Consider the following 18,143-nt stretch of genomic DNA (forward strand, 5'->3'; position numbering starts at 1 on the left):
CATTTCTAACCAGAACCTAGAAGAAACCCCAGAGCAAAATTTCTGATGTCCCTTAAGTTAAGCCTGTTTGTGTACAATTTCCATCTGAACTCCATTGGCTCCTGAGGTTTGAAACGGTCACAGAAATTGGCTGATTTTTGAGGTGTTTGTTGGAACCCAAATGGTGGCCTTTTTAATGGTCCAGTGCTCACTAATATGGGCAATATAATTTTTTCTGTAACTCCAACCCAATTCCCAGCCTAAATGAGAAGAACAGTGCAACAGCTTTCAGAACAGATTGGAGGTCTGTGCTGCAGTCGGCAAACTGGGTGGTGTCCATGTGGCAGTCAAGCTGCCTTATGATATCGGGCAATAAAGAAGCAGGAACCTTTCTGATATTTAGCAACTGCACCATAGTTTTTCATCCTTGGGTAAGATTAACCTTAGGTCTGCAAGAACAATAACATATTTAAGAATAAAAGGTCTGGGTGACTGCCAGCCCCCATGTCTGGCAATGGAGAAAGTTTGCATCTGTAAGGGATGTGTTAAAATGCTGCTTATGTCATGGCTGGGATTCTCTGGCATGTGTTGAGTTAAATATAAACAACATTCTGCAAAGCAGTCAGATAAAAATTGTAGATTAATTAGGTTTCATTATTATGGTTGAAATCTGTTCTTTATCTGGATCTTCAAAGAACAGAACATGTCCTGTTTGTGCCTCCACGGGTTTCGTATCAGTCCATGAGTATTTCCGTGCACTGGTACAGTCTCACTCAGGATGTTGTGTGCTTCACAAATAGATGGTGGGTTTTGCCAATAGATCCTCTTCCTGCTTGTTCTGTGGTTGCTGTTTTGCAAATGGAACAGGGTATGGCCCATTTCATCCCAGAAACTCACAGCATTATCTGTCTCGGTGCAGAAGTTGCAGCAGTGCAGTCCCCAGTAAAAAGGAGGGAGGGAGAGACATCAGCCTCACTTTTGGGCCATGATAACCACTTTCACCTTTCTCCTCCAGAAGGAGGTTGCTCCCTACTGCCTGATGGACAAGTGCTTGTGATGGTCCTTCACAGCCATACTTAGCTTGAAGACATGGTCTGGAGGAAGCCCTGCCATGGGACAACAGATGGGATTTTGGGAGCAGACAGATCTGCGCACTGGAGATTTGCTCTGTTTACAACCGCCTGTGGGCATGCAGACAGGCACGTCCACTCCAACTGCAGCGTCAGCCGTATGCCAGAGCTGAGTAGGGCAGCATCCTAGTTTAAATAGCAGCTTTGCCTGTCTGTGTTTAGAATTATTTTGATGTTACAATGTGAGAGATGAGAACCACCAGCGTATGCAAAGCCTGTGGTGTCTGGCTGTGCTTGCTTGATGGGAAGGACAGAGTGGGATGGCATCTGTTTGTATCTAACCCACTCCTGTAGGGAGGTATATCCTTCACACATGTATGTGCTTTCTTTGTCCCTTCTCTTTGTAACATCTGAGCACCTTTTTGTGGCTAATGGCTTTTACCTGCAAGATACTCGTGTGACGTGGAGGAATACCATCCTCGTCTTACAGATGGGGGCCTCAAGCCTGGAGAAGCCAAGTGCTGCCCAGAAGATTGTAATGGGGCCATGCACTGGGCACAGTCAGGTTGAGACCTAGTCCAGTGCCCAGTCCACAGGATCAGCGATCCTTAGCTATATCTAACTATCCAACTGTAGTTTGTCTGCAACAGGAGCCCATCAGCATAACTTAACATTGCCTGAAGTCATGGGATGGCTGGGAATCATTCACAAGGGTACCTTCCAAAATTTGCTCTTCAGCAAATTTTCCCATATTACTTTGAAGGAAAACATTAAGAGGAAATGGAGTTGATTGCAAGAGTAAATGTGTTTTAGATGTGGCAATGAACTAAGCGCTCCCGATATATCACTTTTCCCTTTCTGCTGACACATTCCTCGGTCCCCTTGAGTAAGAGAAGGAAAACAGGAGAGGCAGTCTGAAGAACATGTTGTCCCTGTGATTGACAAGAGGTTGTATAAATCAGTCAAAGGGAATCCTCCAGGCATTCCCTCTTGTGGGAAGATCCCACAGTGCTCTCTGGCCTTGTTCATTCTGTCTCTCAATGTTTGTGTACAAAACGTGTGGGTGGGAGACGAGCTGGATTAGAACCTCCAAGAGGAACAGACATCAGCTCTTTTAATTGAAAGCAGCTTCCTAGGGAGGGGTATGACATGGGCTTCCAGTAAGTAGACACAAATAGTCCCTGAATGCTTTGGAGCAGATACTAAGCTCCTGTGGATCCCAGTTCCTGTGTGGGTCTGAGAACCTGGATAAGCCCCAGTAAGTGAAGTTTTGAGTCCTGCGTGATGCCGTCATTCTTCAAAGCAAATACTTTTGTGTTTGGTAACACCCTGAAATGAAAAGTACAGCTATCCCTTCTTCCTTCGACAGCTGTCAGGTGCTTTAGCTGCTGTTTTGCATCACTGTAGCAAACCAGAGGATGTTAGGAAATAATCATTTCTCATAAGCATGAATTCCTATGAATTTGGTAGCTGTGAGGAGAGATGATGCTCTGTCTTCCAGGCCATTGGAACTTGTAGCTTAAAGGTGATGGTACTGCAGTAATAAGTGCCTTCACGCTGCTGCCATCTTCTAGGGATGCCTTAAAAGCAGAGGTGTGAAAGACTCTCCCAGCAAATGTTTCTCAGACTTTGCAGTTGTGGTGTGACACTCAATAACTGGGTAGAATTGAAAAGGGGATTATTTGCCACATGCATTAGAACCTATTGAGAAGGTGGAGTCTGTAGGTGATAGGGACTGTTTATCCAATCAGTTTGTTATTACAAAATCTTAAAGAACTTTTTTGCCATTAGCTAAAATTAGAGAGCCATTAGAGAGCAGCTACTGTAAGGAAGCTCTCATAGCCACTCCTAATGTTTTGTCTGTTGGACTTTTCCTACACTTCTCAATTATACTCTTCTCCTAGAACTTCTTACCCCAGTACCACTTTGAAACACTTGTCTAAGTAGCAATGGATCAGCCTCAGCAGGAGGAAGCTTATCTAGCCTGTTCAAACCAGACCAGGGTACCAAGTCAGCACACCTCAGTCGCACGTCTCAAACACAGGCTCTTTATGCAATGTTAAGATTTTTGCTAATATTCTCAGGCAGAAGCAGAAAGTGCTAGAGTTCACACACGCACACAAATCAAACAAGGCATTTAAAAGTTATCAGAGATTTCCGACCCACCTCAGCAGGCGTTTATTTTGGGTTTGATTCAAACTTTTGGTGAAGGTCTGCGTGATTTCTTAATACAGGTTTTCACTCATCCATTAAGTGTCACTTAAAATGCACCAAACGTGAGTACTTTTTTTTCTTTCAACCACCTTTTTGGACCAATAGAGCAGGAGGAGATATAAGAATAAGAACAAAATCATATAAAAGTAATGAGACCTTTGTTCATGTCAAAGAGCTCTCTGACCATATAAATTGCAGATGTGGGTAAGATAAATTCCCTAGCTGGAGAGGTATTAAAATAAAAACCATGCTCCCAACAAGAGACAGGCTGCTGAAAATGCAAGAAGGGAGAATTGCGAAATGGTACATGTCGAATTGCTGGCCTGGATTTCAAATGCCAAAGATAGTTTATGTAAAGCCTTGCTCTGTTGTAAAATGTAACACTATCCACTGGCTAGCCTCAATGAAGCTTGGTCCCAGTTGTTTTAAAAAATAAATAAACTAAAAATCTTCTTCCAGCCCATTAAAGCTGATTTATGTTTTGCCCATAGATTCCTCTGTGCTGGATCTTGAGGGACTCAGATTATAGAGGTGATTACCTCACTTTCAGCCAATCTGGTTTCTCATTCCCAGGCATCCCAGGCTCTCTTTGCATTGCCCAGACTTTGCCTGCCGAGACCAAGAGGGCAGTTCCATGCAGAATTAACCAAGTAGACATAGGATTTTGAATGGTTAAAAATATCTCTGTTAATTCTCTTGCTTCACTTCAGGGTTTTCTTTTTGTTTCAATAATCAAGGAAATTGCTTATGGGAACAGCTTTACTGACAGCACACCGCCACCTGATTGCTCAGTTCAGGCTCTGGTCTTGGAAAGAAATCTAATACTGTCCCCAAGAGCACATGGCTCCAGTTAGCACCTAGCGCAGGTGGTCTGTGATCAGTCCTAGGCTCTCCTGTGGCTAGCACAACTGCTGGAGGTGGTTTGGCCTCTTGGGTTCCATTCGTAGCTCCATTGCCGCTATACTGTGTGACCACAAGGAATTCCTTCTGTCCCCATGACTCTGGTAATGACAGTCACTGAGTTCACCAAAGTGTTGTGGATCTTAACAGGTACCCTTCAGATGCTCCAGTAGCCTCACCTGGAAGCATCCTTCTAATGCAGTTGTAGCCTTTTGCATGGTGGGCATTTCCTTTCTCATGTTTGTTGGGGGAATGAAGGCTATGGTCATGTATGTTTCTTTTTTGAAGCAGCTTCACTGAGTAGTGTGGTTTCAGAGTAAATCCTACCATTTCTTGTAACGTCATTTTCACGTCTTACATAATGACAGCACTGCAAAACTCTCTGGTACTTAAATTCAGTCATTTCCTTCTTTGAGCTTTTCATCCATGCCATCTACTTGTTCTTTATTGAAAAGAGCAGTTAGCTTACAATCCCACTGCTGCCTGCCGTGGAAAGTGCTGTAGGTGTAGGAAGAAGGTGATTCCACTTAAAGAAACTAGTTAACAAAACAAGAAGCTAGTTTGCTTAAATTGGGTTGTAGAGACAGGCTTCTCCTGGCTACACCTGTTTCCAAGTTTACATGGCCATCTGTGGCTTCCCTGGGGTTACAGTAACATGCAGGTTTAAATAGGACATTGCTTGAGTACTGTGGAGAGCATCTGCTGTCTGTCTGTGCTGTGAGTTGGTACATTCAGAAGTGATCGTCACTTTGACTCCAGTGGGAAGAGTTGTGGTCCATTTTGGTGGGAGCAAAGTTGTTCTGAACGCTGTCAAAGACCTTATACCAGATTAAAAGGAAACTGTTGGCTGCCATCCAGCTGCTGTGAGTCTTTAGCTCCTTTTCATGTTTCAATTTTTCTTCTTGAGGTGGAAGACCTTGAAACTTAACTTTTGAATAATCTCATGGTATTTAGAGATGTCATTATTGTGTACTATTTTATTCTAGCTGTGCACTTGGACTTTTCTCCCCACTTTAAACAGTCATAATCCTTCCTTACTGTCATCTACATCTATTTTGGTGTTTCTTTTTCCTCCTGCAGATGTGTCGAACTAAGGTGATTGACTTGAACGATGGCGTCTCTCAGTATGCCTGGTATCCCTGCACAGCCAACTTCCAGTACTCCCATATGACACAGACCATTTTCTGGCTGAAGGTAGGAAGTGCACATGTCATTCAGAAGTCTCCTCTTTGCCTGCCTGTACAACGTTTCTCCAACAGGCAAAATATCATGGGACAGCCTTCCCCAGGCCAAGCTGCTCCCTTCTTTGAAGTATATTTAGTACAAAATAGCAAAACAAAGCCTCTGAGCACTGTCTAGAGAGTCGGTGGTGATGTCCCCTCCTGTGACAAGGCTACTGAATTTCTGAGAGGTTACAGCCTCCAGCTGCGGGGCTGTTTGACTTGTGTTTATCTAGTTTGTGTAAGAGAGATTGTAAGAGAAGACTTCTGTGTGACCTGAATGGGAACTGTTATTTTAAAAGTCCTCACTGACTCTTGGGTTTTTTTAAAGCCCACCACAGTTCTCCACCTCAGCCTTTGTGGTGCTTTTGTTTTCCCAGGCTTATTTTTCCCAGCCTATGGTAGCTGCGGCAGTCTTAGTTCACTTGGTCACTGATGGGACCTATTACCTGGATCAGAAGCAGGAGACCATCGGTGTGCAGCTGTTTGACACCAAAGAGCAAAGCCATGATCTTGGTAAGACTGTATTTTATTACACTCCTTTATTGCTTGCTTAATCTGTTTGTTATTCACAAACTGACCAATATTCCTGCTCGGATTTTCCAGGATCAGACAAAAAAAAGTGCTTCCTCAATACTCCAAGACCTGAGTTTCACTAGAGTTTGTTGAAAATGATGCATCATTTTATACAGACGTTTCTCCATACCTGTTCATAGTGTGTTCAGAAGTGGCTAGTTCTGTTTTGGTCATTAAAATAAGCACTATTTCAATGCTTCACACACAGCACCTCCCGGAGAGACATTGACAGTGAAACAGATGAACTGCTGGTAGCAGGGAGTGAGGCACCTGCACCAGCTGGTGCAGCACACACTTCTGCTTTGATAGGTGTAGTTGGGCAGATCTCTAGTCCTGCTTGCATGGAGGTTTCCACAGCTATTTAATGGCCAAAATTTTTCATGCAAAGTATTTCAGGTTTGATGAAGGTCTAACACCAGGGCCCCTGTGGGCTGCTTGCATGGCCTCAAGCAGATGTGTCTGACAGAGGCTGTGGACCTGCTAGTTGTGCTGAAGTGCCAGGATAGACCATTTTTGTCTCTACCCTGGACACAGGTCCCTGAACATGGGGAAGTTGTGTCTGTGAATTGATTCTGTCTGCATTTAAGCGCCAGGACCAAGGAGCTCACCCTAGCTCCCAACTCTGTGTCAGGGTAGGACTTGCATAATCCCTTTCCAGCTGTCCCCTGCCCTTTTTTCCACTGGGAAGAAAGCTGGCCATGTCGTCCCGAGATCAGTTTTTAAGGAAACATAACCCCCTTCCCCCAACTTTCTCTTTTACCATAACTTTGCAATTTTAACAAGCTGAAACTCAAATGAACTTCCTGGTAGTGATGAGAAGGAGAAGGGACACACACAGGTGACAGGTGTTAGATGACTATCCAGAGTAATATATAATTTGGTGGGGTGTGGGGGTAAAGAAGGAAAGCGTGTATGGTGTCTGTTGTCCCAGAACAAACTGAAATTCATAGCAAGTTGTGCAGGTTGAGTCAGGATAGCTCCCAGTTTGCCAGAGCCCCTGGATTAGTCTTATCCTCCTCCTTTCGCAAAACAGTGGCACATAGCTCTTTCCCTCTGAGAAATAAATGATGGAGTCACAAGCATGCCAATAAATGCTTAATGTGACATTTTATAGAGACAGACAGACACATTGTGAGAGAAAGAGAAAAGAAAGAGGAGCAAAGAGGAAACTGAGGGTTAGGTTTTGAAATCCTCGAAGTTGCAACACGAGTTTGGCATGGCTCAGACTGACGCCTGGAGATCTTCACAGCTGAAATGCTGCCTTCATCATGGAAAAGCCCTTCTGACCTTTTCAGAAGAGGCTGGCCTGCAGCAGAGGAGAGGTGTAGGTAGGCTACCCAGCAGTTCTCACTCAGGCAGAGCTCCCAGTCACTGTTTTGTCTGAGTTCTGGGTGCAGCATTAAGTCCATTTCCTGGATATTGTATTTGATGTGTTTGAATTATCACCGTGGCAAGCTAGAAAATGCAGCTGAAATGCAAACTTTGGCATGCACTGGGTGCAGTAATGACTGCAGACAGTCAGCCAGCCTTAAGCAGAAGTCAGTGGCAAACTAAAAATACGTCCAAAAGGAAGTAGCAATAATTTAGAGCTTGAGCAGTCCTCAGTGTGCTAAAGACACTCCCATGAACAAAATGCAGTCTATCCAGAAGTGCAGTTTCCCACCTTGGTCAGAGCAAGTTTTTACCATGTGGACTCCCAGAAGATAATGAGAAGCTTCTTCTGAGTCTCGGTTAGGAGATAGAGAGGTTGGGATGCCAAACACCTCAGTGCTGTTAGTTCAGAGCCTTTGTAGGCACAGGGGTTCAGCTGCTGGGTACTTTGCAAGGGCTGTTGAGTGTTGAATAGGTGGATACAGAGCTACAGAAACAGGGACAAGTATGGAGACAGCTCTTAACTCCCCTGCCATGGGCACCTGTGCTATCTTGAGTGTTTTTTTGCAAATGAAGACAGGTTAGTTAAATGGACCTGACGTGTTCAGCCCCCATTTACCTTGTCTGGGCCAGAAAGCATCAGCAACTGCAGCACAGCTCTGAGGGTCTGTTTTGTTGTGGACACCACCTGAGTGTGAGGAATGGAATTGAAGTGAATAAACAGCCTCATACCATAAGGTCTTTCTTGGCTTTCCATCAGAGAAGGCAGAAACTTCCAAGGAATTTGGGAACCCGGGATTTTGAGTATTAACTGCACCTGTTTGTAAGTGAGAAACGTGCACTGTTCCACAAGGAGCTGATATCAAAAGACCTGTGGGAGGCAAGTAGACAGGGAGGTTATTTCAGGGTCAGGTAAAGACCAAAACAAAAAGAGGTTTGCTTTTTTATTTTCTTTTTTTTATTACAGGAAGACTTTTTTAAAGTAGAGGGTGGGAGATAAATGTTTAAAGAGAGTGGTCAGAAGTCTGTCTTAATTCACAGGAAATCACTTCCTAAGGAGAAAAATGAAAACTTCTTTATCCCTTCCCTTTTGAGTCAAGAAACCTGAACTGGAAAAGAAAAAAAAAAAATAGAAATCCCTGAGCCAGTTAAACATGCAAATAGAATTTATTTTATTTTCAAATTTGTAAGTGTATCAGGGTAGCCAAAGGGCCTGGGCCAAAGCCGTTGCTGGGGGAGCTCCAGTGAAGCAAATGGAGCTGGAGCCAAGCAGAATCTCGGAGCGATGCCACGGAGCTGCGGAGGCAGGGCTTTGCAGTCAGCCGTCAGGCCATGAATCTCAATTAATGAATTTTGAGGCCAGCCGACATCTGTCTGTCCTTTGAGTTACCCCTGAGATGGATTTGGCCCATTTGAATTCAGGTTGCCTCTACCTGAAGGTGGGAATTTCTTCACGACTATCACTGAGTGCCTTCTCTGCTGAAGAAAAGGAATTAAGTCTCCTTGTCACCTCTCTGGTGCTTCTGTGAACCTCGACCTCTTGAGACATTTTCATTTTCCCAAGACACAATTATTTTCTTCTCAAATGAGATCACCTGTAAAATCCTCAGTGGGTCCATCACCCGCATTTCTCTCTCCAGGACCATCTTTGCCTTTTTTAGCAAAGAGCGAGATACCCTAAAGCTGAAAACCATCAAAAAAATCAAAACTGGGCACATTTAGTGTAGAGCTCATGCAAAAAAGCTTTATGCTGAGTGCTAATGACATGCGCAGCTACAAATAAGGCACTGGTGTGCTGCCCATGGTGCACAAAGCCACCCAGCCTGCCGGCACCATTTGATGCGTGGTATAAAGGCTCCAACTGTCCTCTCAGACCAGTTTTACAATAGTGCAACTCCGCTTCCTCCATGATGGTTGCTCCTGATTTAACAGAGCACAATAGAAATGTAGCTGGGTTCTAAAGAAACTACTCTGAGAGCCTGCCGTGCTTGCGGAGAGAATGGCAGCCTTTCTTCAGCTGTCTGGAGGGATATACTTCTCTGCTAAGCTCACCAGAGCGATTCGGGAAGCCCCTCCAGGCAGCTTACCATAACTTTTCAGCTCTATAGGGCCATTCCTATGGGTGAAATGCTTCTGAAGTGCCCACGGCTTTGGGAAGCGATTGTGTTAAGTCTGACCCTTCCTCTGATCTTGTCTCTCCTCTGGCAGGTGTCCACGTCCTGAGCTGCAGGAACAATCCCCTGATTATCCCAGTCATCCATGACCTCAGTCACCCTTTTTATCACACCCAGGCTGTCCTCATTAGCTTCAGCTCCCAGTTTGTGGCCATCTCTGGGGTGGCCCTGCGTTCCTTCCACAACTTCGACCCCATCACCATCAGCAGCTGCCAACGAGGACAGACCTACAGCCCGGCGGAGCAGAGGTGAGCCTGTCAGCTTGCTTCCTTCTGCCTCGCCACCCACTGACCCTGCGCCGCCCGCCTGCACTGGGGGTTAAGAGGAGGCAGGAGGGGCACAGCAGCTGAACCCTGCTGACCCTTTTGTGTCGCTGGTAAAAAACCAGCAGTGTTCTCATTGATCAGGATGGATGGGACATTTAACCCGCATGGGATACTGTTAGTGAATTATTTCCTCTTCCTTTCTCCTCCCTCCTTTATCCCAAGCTTGGAATTGGGGCCAGTTAACTCTCCATACATTCCCTAGCACGGCATCATTTTCCCCACTCACACGCCGGCCTCGATCTGAACCGCTTTGTGCTGATAAAATGCTACAGGGACCTCCCACGGAAATGGTCGCGCGGAGACAAAGTGATGCTTGTGCCCTGGTGGGGCCGGATCCTGCAAGGTGCGTGGCCCCGTGCGACGGGTGCTTGGCCACCAGCATTCGTGGTGCTTTTACGGCTGGGGAAGGACCCTCAGTACCCCTCCGGATCCGGCCCACGTTTTGAAAAGCTCTGTGGGACCCCCCAGGATGAAAGGTTTATGGCTACCGTTTTATTCTTGTTGTTATTACAGACACATCAATAGATCACCACCAACCCCTCTCAGTCTCTGCTTTACAGCATCCCACAGAGACTGTGACCTTTCGTGGCCTCTGGTGCGGCAGCTTCATGGATCCTTTCAGCGAGGCAGTGAAAAGAAGAGGGAAGAATTTAGCAAAACCCCTGAAAGAATAATTTTTTTTTTCCTTTGTGAATTCGAAGTTGTGAGCAGTCATCATACCATAGCGGCAGCAATAGTAAAACAAGTTGCATATCCCAGCAAACCTCTGCTTAGCCTTCTAAGCAAGCTGTCAGGTTTTTTGATAATGTTCTGGCTTGTTTTTAGGACCTGCTTTTATTCCAGGAAAGGCGGGAGGGTGAGAAGGGGGAGAGGGAAGGGAAAATAAAATAAAAAAAAGGAGTATATCTATAGCTAAATCAATCCAGTCAGTGTGTTCTGACCTAGATTCAAGGAGTCTGATCATTCTGTGCAATAGGCTGTATAAATTCAGAGGCCCAAAGACAGCAGGATCAAGTTTCAGATGAGAAGTCTAGTTGTGGAAGTTTGGCCAAATCCCAGTGCAGGAGCGGGACAGAAAAAGGGTGAGAAAGACCCACTAGAAGGAGATGGTGAGAAGCAACAGGGAGCTCTAGAGGGCTCAGATGCAGGACCACATTCCTGCCTCTCAAGTTTTCAGTAGGAATTGAACCATTTGTTCACTTACGAAATTAGAAGTGTTCTGTGTTTAGAAAGTTATTTCCTTAATAAAAAATGCATTCCCCTTAGGCAAGGCTTCAGTGAGCCTCTGCAGCCCAGCAAACTAACCTTTAGAAATCTCTTGAAGAAGAATCACCCACCATTTGCCTCTTTTTTTTTTTAATTCTTGATTTTTTTTTTTTTTGCATTGTTTTGTTTTTATGATGCACTGAACAATCTCAGCTCCTTGCTCTCAAAAACTTCCATCAGAGCCTTGCTCATTCAAAGTAATGTTTTAGGTCTTGCAGGTTACAATGCTGGATTGATCATAAAGTTTCCCGTGTCAGTCAAGGAACTAGAAAGTCTCTGAAATAAAGCCCTGATCCAAAGCCAATTGAAATCAGTAGGATTTTTCCACTGATGAACGTGCTATAGTGGAAAATCTCCAACTTGCCTTGTGATGGGATCATTTCGGGTGACCATATATGCTTTCTTCTTCTGTACAAGAAACTCTAAGTAGTTCAGGTATCCAAGATGTAGAGGAAGTTGTGCATTAAATTGTGCAGTCAGGAAATAGGTGATGCCTTTGCTATCACCTGCCATCTTTTTCCCTTGTTATTTTACCCAATCCAGGAAGAACATAGAAAGAGGATTTTTTTAATTTATTCTTAACCAGTTCAGAAGCTGGATGTGCCTCTCGTGCTCACGCCATGCTCACAGTCTCCCCATCAGACCCCCTTGAGCACCAGTCCCACACTACCCATCCTTCCCTTCTCCCCTTTCCCCATTGGTTGCATTTGCCTAATAAGATTTTTAAAATATTTATTTAATTTTTAAAGGCACTTCTTTTCCTGTATGTAAGCATCAATTTTCCTTTTCCTTAGGCAAACATGGATATTTTTGCCTGTTTTTTGGCTTTTCTCCCCAAGAGATATTATTCCTCTCTCTTCAAGGAGAATTATTTTGGTTGGAGACGATTTACAACCAGATACAGGCACTTCTAGGCAAGGGTGCAGATTTTAAATATGTGAGGGAAAAGAAATATATCGGCCCTTAAAGTTAACACAGCTTTTATTTTGAGGGTGAATGGATCACTCCCATGGGTTAGTGACAACTTAATAACTGAAAATAAAACATGTGCTCACTCTTCTTTCTTAAAATATGTATTGCAGTTAATATTTTAGAAGAGAAAAAGGAACTTAAATGCAAAAGTCCCATTGAACTTTATAGGTAGTTGTCCTCAGTCCTCATTAGCTCTTTTGAAAATCTATTCCATCCTTCTAAAGACATTTATAGAGGGTTTTAAAAAAACTACTCTGTACTTTCCAGTTGTATTTTTCCAGTTGTTTTTTAGCTGCAGCTGACCACAGGCTCTTTTTTGTTTTGAGCAAAAGTTTACCTCACTGCTGTAAAAATGATACACTTTATTTTCACATTGCATCCTTAGACCAGATATAGTGGCCCAGTTAGTTCTTCTCTTGCGCCTTATAGCTCAAATTATTATACTTTTATTATTTCCTATTTAGCCTCGTCAAGTGGACAGTGAAATTGGGTGTGCAGATGCAGAGGTATAATTTCCCACCCCTCAGTCACTCAAGCAGCAAGAAAACCTGGTGCATTGGGGCTGCCTTTGACAGCAGTTCCTCAGAAATCAGGTTTTTGTCCTTTTCACTATGTAGGAAACATCAGCTGGGGGTCTCCCATCCCTGGCAAGGCAGTCCTTATGAAGTGCTGCTTTTCCTCGGTGACATTTCCCCGCCATGTTCACGAGACCTGTCCCCTCCTCCATCCCGCCTGGTGCCATTTGCTCCTCTCCTGGAAACTGCAGGCAGGAGGCATGAAAACCCAGGTAGACTCCCCAACTCAGCTGTCAGAATTGTGGATTTCAGGAGTTCCCAGCTTTCTAATCCTCTATTAACTCCATGTTTGTAATCAAGTAAGCCTCCCCTCCTCTGGAGCGGGCTCTGGCTGCCTACAGCTTTCCAGCATGCATGCCCCACGTTGTGCTTTCTGGTTAGTGTAGCAAAAAGATTTTCCTTTTCTTTGTTTGATTAAATCTTGGTATGAACTCACTGTTACAGCTGCAAAATGGTTTCTGCAGGGAAGATTTTGGGTTTACCTTCCTCTACAAGTGTGCACGAGGGCATTTGACAGCTGGGGGGGACCAGCACTGTAGACCAAGACCCGCTCCTGGCCAATGTGGCATTGCCTGTCCTCACCCTGGCCTCCACGGAGAGTCATCCTCTGAGCTTTTGCCCTTTGCTGCCCCAAACAAGCCTCAGGGAGACGTAGCCCACTCCAGCTCTTCTCTTTGTCTTGTTCTCTCCTGCTGTCAGCTTTGCCAACAAAAAATGATGAAGATAAATCTTTAGCAGCAGAACAAATGCAACCGCCCTTTATAACTCCAGTTATTTTTTTCCTTTTATAAGGGGGGGGAGGGGGGACTGCAGGCAGGGAAGGGTCTCCTTGTCTCTTTTTTTGGTGATTTAATGCAGCTTTCTCTTTCCCGATTCAGCTGCCTTTCCCCTGGCCTGCATTCTGTCATTAAGCGCAATCTCTGTCAGCTTGCTTCTGGTGAAATTAATGAATTTCTCACAGAACTGTTAATCATAGAAGCTTTGGTCCGTGACATGTGTTATAATTCAATGGGTTTTTAACCTTCGTCCCAGTTTGGTAATTGGGGAATGGCATCATTTGGCTTTTATTAAAGTGGAAGGCGATGCGTTTTCTTTGTTGACCTGGACAGACTCTGGCAGGGAGACCCGCGGGGCTGCTAATGCCCAGGCACACGGCCCCGCTTCCAGGCTGGCAGGGCAAAGGGGCTTTAAGAGCTTTATCGGTTCAATATGGACCCCCCCAGGCAGGAATATCTCACACAATGGGGTGCAGGCAGGCTGAAGGCAGAGCCAGTCCCCAGGGAGAATGTTGCCCTGTCAGTGGTGAGGACAGCAGTGGGGATGTGCTGGCTCATGCCTCTCCTTCCCCGACAACTTACCTGGGGTTGGATCAAGTGTTTTCTGTAAACCTCTGGGTTTATGTGCATTCCTGACACTATCAGTTTGAATTAAGGTTTTGTTGCAATCGTTATCAGAGTCAGGCCCAATGGTATGGCAGTGAGATCACTGAAGGGACCATAGGTGATGCTACTCTTTTGGTCACTCTCATGGACCAGATTTGAAGGCAAACACGTAAAAGGAAAGGGCTTGATCCTTCCTCCAGTGGCACAGTCAGCACAGGTTCACCAGTCCCCACAGAGCCCCAAGGATTCAGGTAGATGTTCTTTGAGATTTTACGTTAGTACGAGGACATCAATGTGTTTTAGCTGAAGACTGAAGAAGATTGATTCATTGCCACCTTTGCAGTTCATACCTTTTGATTTCTACAACCAGGAACGTGGCTAGCAGCCTTTACTTTTCAATAGGGTGCACATATGTTTGGATTAGAGCGAGAGAACCTGCTTTTGCCTTTAGGGGAATCTCTACAGAGGAGAAGACAAACCCACTGTAAGGATAAATCTGTTAAAAACTCCCTTGGCAGGTTACTTCTGTGTGAGTTGTATGTATGGTGGCGTAGAACAAAACCAAAGCGTGCTTCAAATCTGCAGCCCAGGCTGGCCTGAACTGTAGAAAAAGAAGTTTTTCCTATGTACAATAGGTAATGTTGTGGCTCTTCTCGTAAAAAGTGTATACCATGAGCTTTTGTGCTCACCTATGCATGTATATGCATTAGAGCTATCATGAAGGAAACAAGTAATTAGGGCACTACATTAAGATGAGTTCTTGGAAAAGTGCTTGACTCCAGCATTAGGAAGAGAAAGTTTGGCTGCTGTAAGCTTTTCAAAAGAGGAAGTCCTGGATTGTTTTTATGTGAGGAAGGAGGAGTTCCACTTAATTGGTATAATTCTCTATAAACATGTTAAAATACAAATGTTTCTAGGATTGTGTCACTAAGACCCCAATTTAGCAAAGCCCTTAGCTATTTGCTTACATCCCCCTGTAGTCAAATCTATCAGCGGGACTTAGCCATGCTTTTGAAGTTAAGCACATATTTAAGTGCCTTGCTGAGTTGGGGCCAATATTGGCACACAGAAATAAGGATTTAGAGGCTAATGACTGAGCTCATTTAGATTAGGGATGGGCAGAATGGATTTGAATAAAGTAAGAACTGGCTCAGAACTTCAGCCTACATGTGAAGCTAACTCAGTTCAGGGCTTTTTACATCACTGAAATGGTCTGCTGTGATCTATATTTTTAACATACTGCAGACAGTGGAAAGTGTGCAAGAAATCCACTGCTCCTTGCACTCAGCTTGGTGTGAAAATGTTCCTTTAGCAAATCAGATGCTGCCAGGGCAAGAACAGGTGAATCCTGAGGTGGGCCTAGTAAAATAAACACTGTCAGGGAATATCCCAGGCACCAACACTTGTTCGTTACATATATATGAGTAAATCATTAGAGTGCTCCTTGGGTCCCTTGCATGTCTTTTGTCAAGACCGGCTCATACGCTGGCAAGCAATTCCCAGGTGCATTTGGGGAGTTAGGATAGACCAGGGATGATTTGAAATAGGCAGTTTTGATGAAGTCACCCAATTTTGATTGCAAGAAAATGGGATAAGCTGTCCCATGCCAGGATTTCATTTTCAGATACTCTATATTGTTTCTTTCCCAAGGAATGCATAGTTTCTGGAGCATGTGATGATTAACCGCTGTTAAATGGCAGTACCCATGCAAGAGCTTCTGTAACCCACAATCTGTAATATGGATGTGATGGGTTCTTTGTCTAAACTTCCTACTTGGAGATATTCATTTCTCCTTCTTAACTCTGCATTTGCAGAACTCAGTTCAGGATCATGACTTCAAAATTCATTGGGATTTACAGCTGACAGTAGCTGATACCGAATTGGAACCAGTAGCTAGAGAACCAGAAATATTTAAATTGGAAACATTTGGTGGCAGTGGTTGTTTTCTTACAAAAAGTGAATGGTTGTATTGTTTGTCACTGAAGTCATTCATATAGAGTTACAGACAGAGAGAGCTGCCCAGATGATCTGCTAACCGAGGCATAATCTGGAGCCTGGAGGGGGTGGCTAAAAATGTTCCCTGGCCATTTAAGAAGACCACAAGGGGACTTGTAAACAGAAAGAAGAACATCACAATAAGTGTTTCTTAATGCCTTTGTCTGTGGCGTTTCAGTTCTGTAGGACTTTTAAGCCCAGGCTTGCTCTTTTGGTGTCCTGATATGAACTCAAGAAACCAGATTCTTTTTCTGCTTTACATTGATGGAAATGAAAAGCCATGCCACTTACTGCAGTGATGTTCCTCCAGATTTCCCTCTGTGCAAATTGCAAAGGTTTTCTTAGGCTCATCCTTCCCTCTGAAGCCATTCAAGGCTGAATTCAGTGCTGCATTGAGTGTAGCACATTGATTCACATAAGATATTGTATTAAATAGGTCTGCTATTATTTTATTTTTCCAACTTTAGTGCAAAAAGATTTTCAGATTTTGCGGGAGTTTTGCAATGGGCATTCAAGGTTTGCAATCTGTACTTCTGAGAATGGCTTGGCAATGGTGCTCGCTTTTTTCCTCAATGAGTCAACTTCCTCGTCCCTGGAGCCCTGGCACGGGAGAAACTCATATTGCAGCCTCCCTGTCTGGTGGGGAGGGGAGCAAAGTGATGGTTCAAGGGTAGGTATAACTGGGACACGTAGGGGGACGTCATTCATCATTTACACTCTCACTCAGCATCCATGTTCAGATATTCTTGCTAATGTTAATTGGTGACTTACTCAACTAGCAGTGCCATGAGGTCAATAGCAAGGTACTGCTCTACTCAGGGAGCCACAGTATGTGAGGCTGCCCGGGGGGGCTGCTGCCAAAACAGAGTAAGGTCTGTGGTTCACACTCCTGGGTGATTCATGTTGGGCATTTACAAGACAATTGCACATGGCTGTTCTCCTCACCTCATTTCTCTGCAAGAGAAGACCACCTGGGCACTAGGATAAACTGTCCACCTGTGCTTCCACCATCTCATTCGCAGTCTTATTGATCAGTGCAAAGTGAAATCAATGGCAGTTTAAATTTGTATGTCAGACTGTGAGTTGCAGTGACTGGAAAGCATGCATGAACCCTTGGAGCGGGGGGACCTACACTCTGTGTAGGTCAGCTCTGGCACAGGATCATCCATTCTGCAGAAGTAATGAGCATCACAGTTGCAGTGCTGATAGACAGGGCACAGTGTGTTGCATACAAGGGTTGGGCAACACAGAGGTGGAATTCTTCCTCAGTCCTGTCAGCAGAAATACTTTTTGCACAATGAGGAAATAAGATCTTTCTGAATGTAGAGATTGTTTATGGCTCATCATACTCCAGGGAAGGGCCGCCACTGAACAAGCAACCTTAAATTACAAGCAGCGGGCACTTCCCATATAGCACTAGTCTGGGACAGAGAAATGAGTTGTGCAGGTACATAATACTGTCATTTAATCTGATCTAGAGCTCAGTAGAGACATGTGCAGATGTGCTCCTCTATCAGTAACATGGGGATAGCGGTACCAGCCCAGGTGTCTCACAGGGGTGCCATGAAAATTAATTAGATAATGTCTGCACAATGCTTTGAACACAGCAAAACACCATGTACGTGCTAAGTCCTGTGCTTACTAAGGTGGGTGGGGTTTTGGTGGCTGTTAACCCTTCTTCTAGAAGACAAGAATAGCTTGCTTGTAATCCATTTCAAAATATGCGTTTTGATGCATTGCTTTCCCTTCTTTCTGTAACTTTCTGTGTTTCAGATTCATCCCTACCCACATAGATGGTGAAATAAGGCAAGGTTTTCCCTCCTCAGAATTAATTTAACTGCATTTAATTTAAATTAATTTTAATTTTCAGCAGAGGCATATCACCTTGTAGAAATCCTTAACCCCAGAAATTTTGTCTCTAATCCAGCAAAAATGTCTTTGCACATAGAATCATAGAACAATTTGGGTTGGAAGGGACCTTTAAAAGTCATCCAGTCCAACCCCCCTGCAGCGAGCAGGGACATCTTCAACTAGATCAGGTTGCTCAGAGCCCTGTCCAACCTGGCCTTGATTGTTTCCAGGGATGGAGCATCTACCACCTCTCTGGGCAACCCGTTCCAGTG

General features: G+C 44.5%; 1 protein-coding gene across 1 annotated transcript in view; it reads left to right on the top strand.

Annotated features, from left to right (window-relative positions):
• Positions 1-18,143, top strand: part of PAPPA (pappalysin 1) — a 177,860-nt gene that overhangs the window by 118,983 nt on the left and 40,734 nt on the right. The window contains exons 11-13 of the mRNA XM_009482689.2: positions 5,244-5,357; positions 5,764-5,899; positions 9,539-9,752. Coding sequence (XP_009480964.1) covers positions 5,244-5,357; positions 5,764-5,899; positions 9,539-9,752 — 464 coding nt within the window. The remainder of the gene's footprint in view (positions 1-5,243; positions 5,358-5,763; positions 5,900-9,538; positions 9,753-18,143) is intronic.

This window comes from Pelecanus crispus, chromosome 9 (genome assembly GCF_030463565.1).
Source record: "Pelecanus crispus isolate bPelCri1 chromosome 9, bPelCri1.pri, whole genome shotgun sequence".
Classification (NCBI taxonomy): Eukaryota; Metazoa; Chordata; class Aves; order Pelecaniformes; family Pelecanidae; genus Pelecanus; species Pelecanus crispus.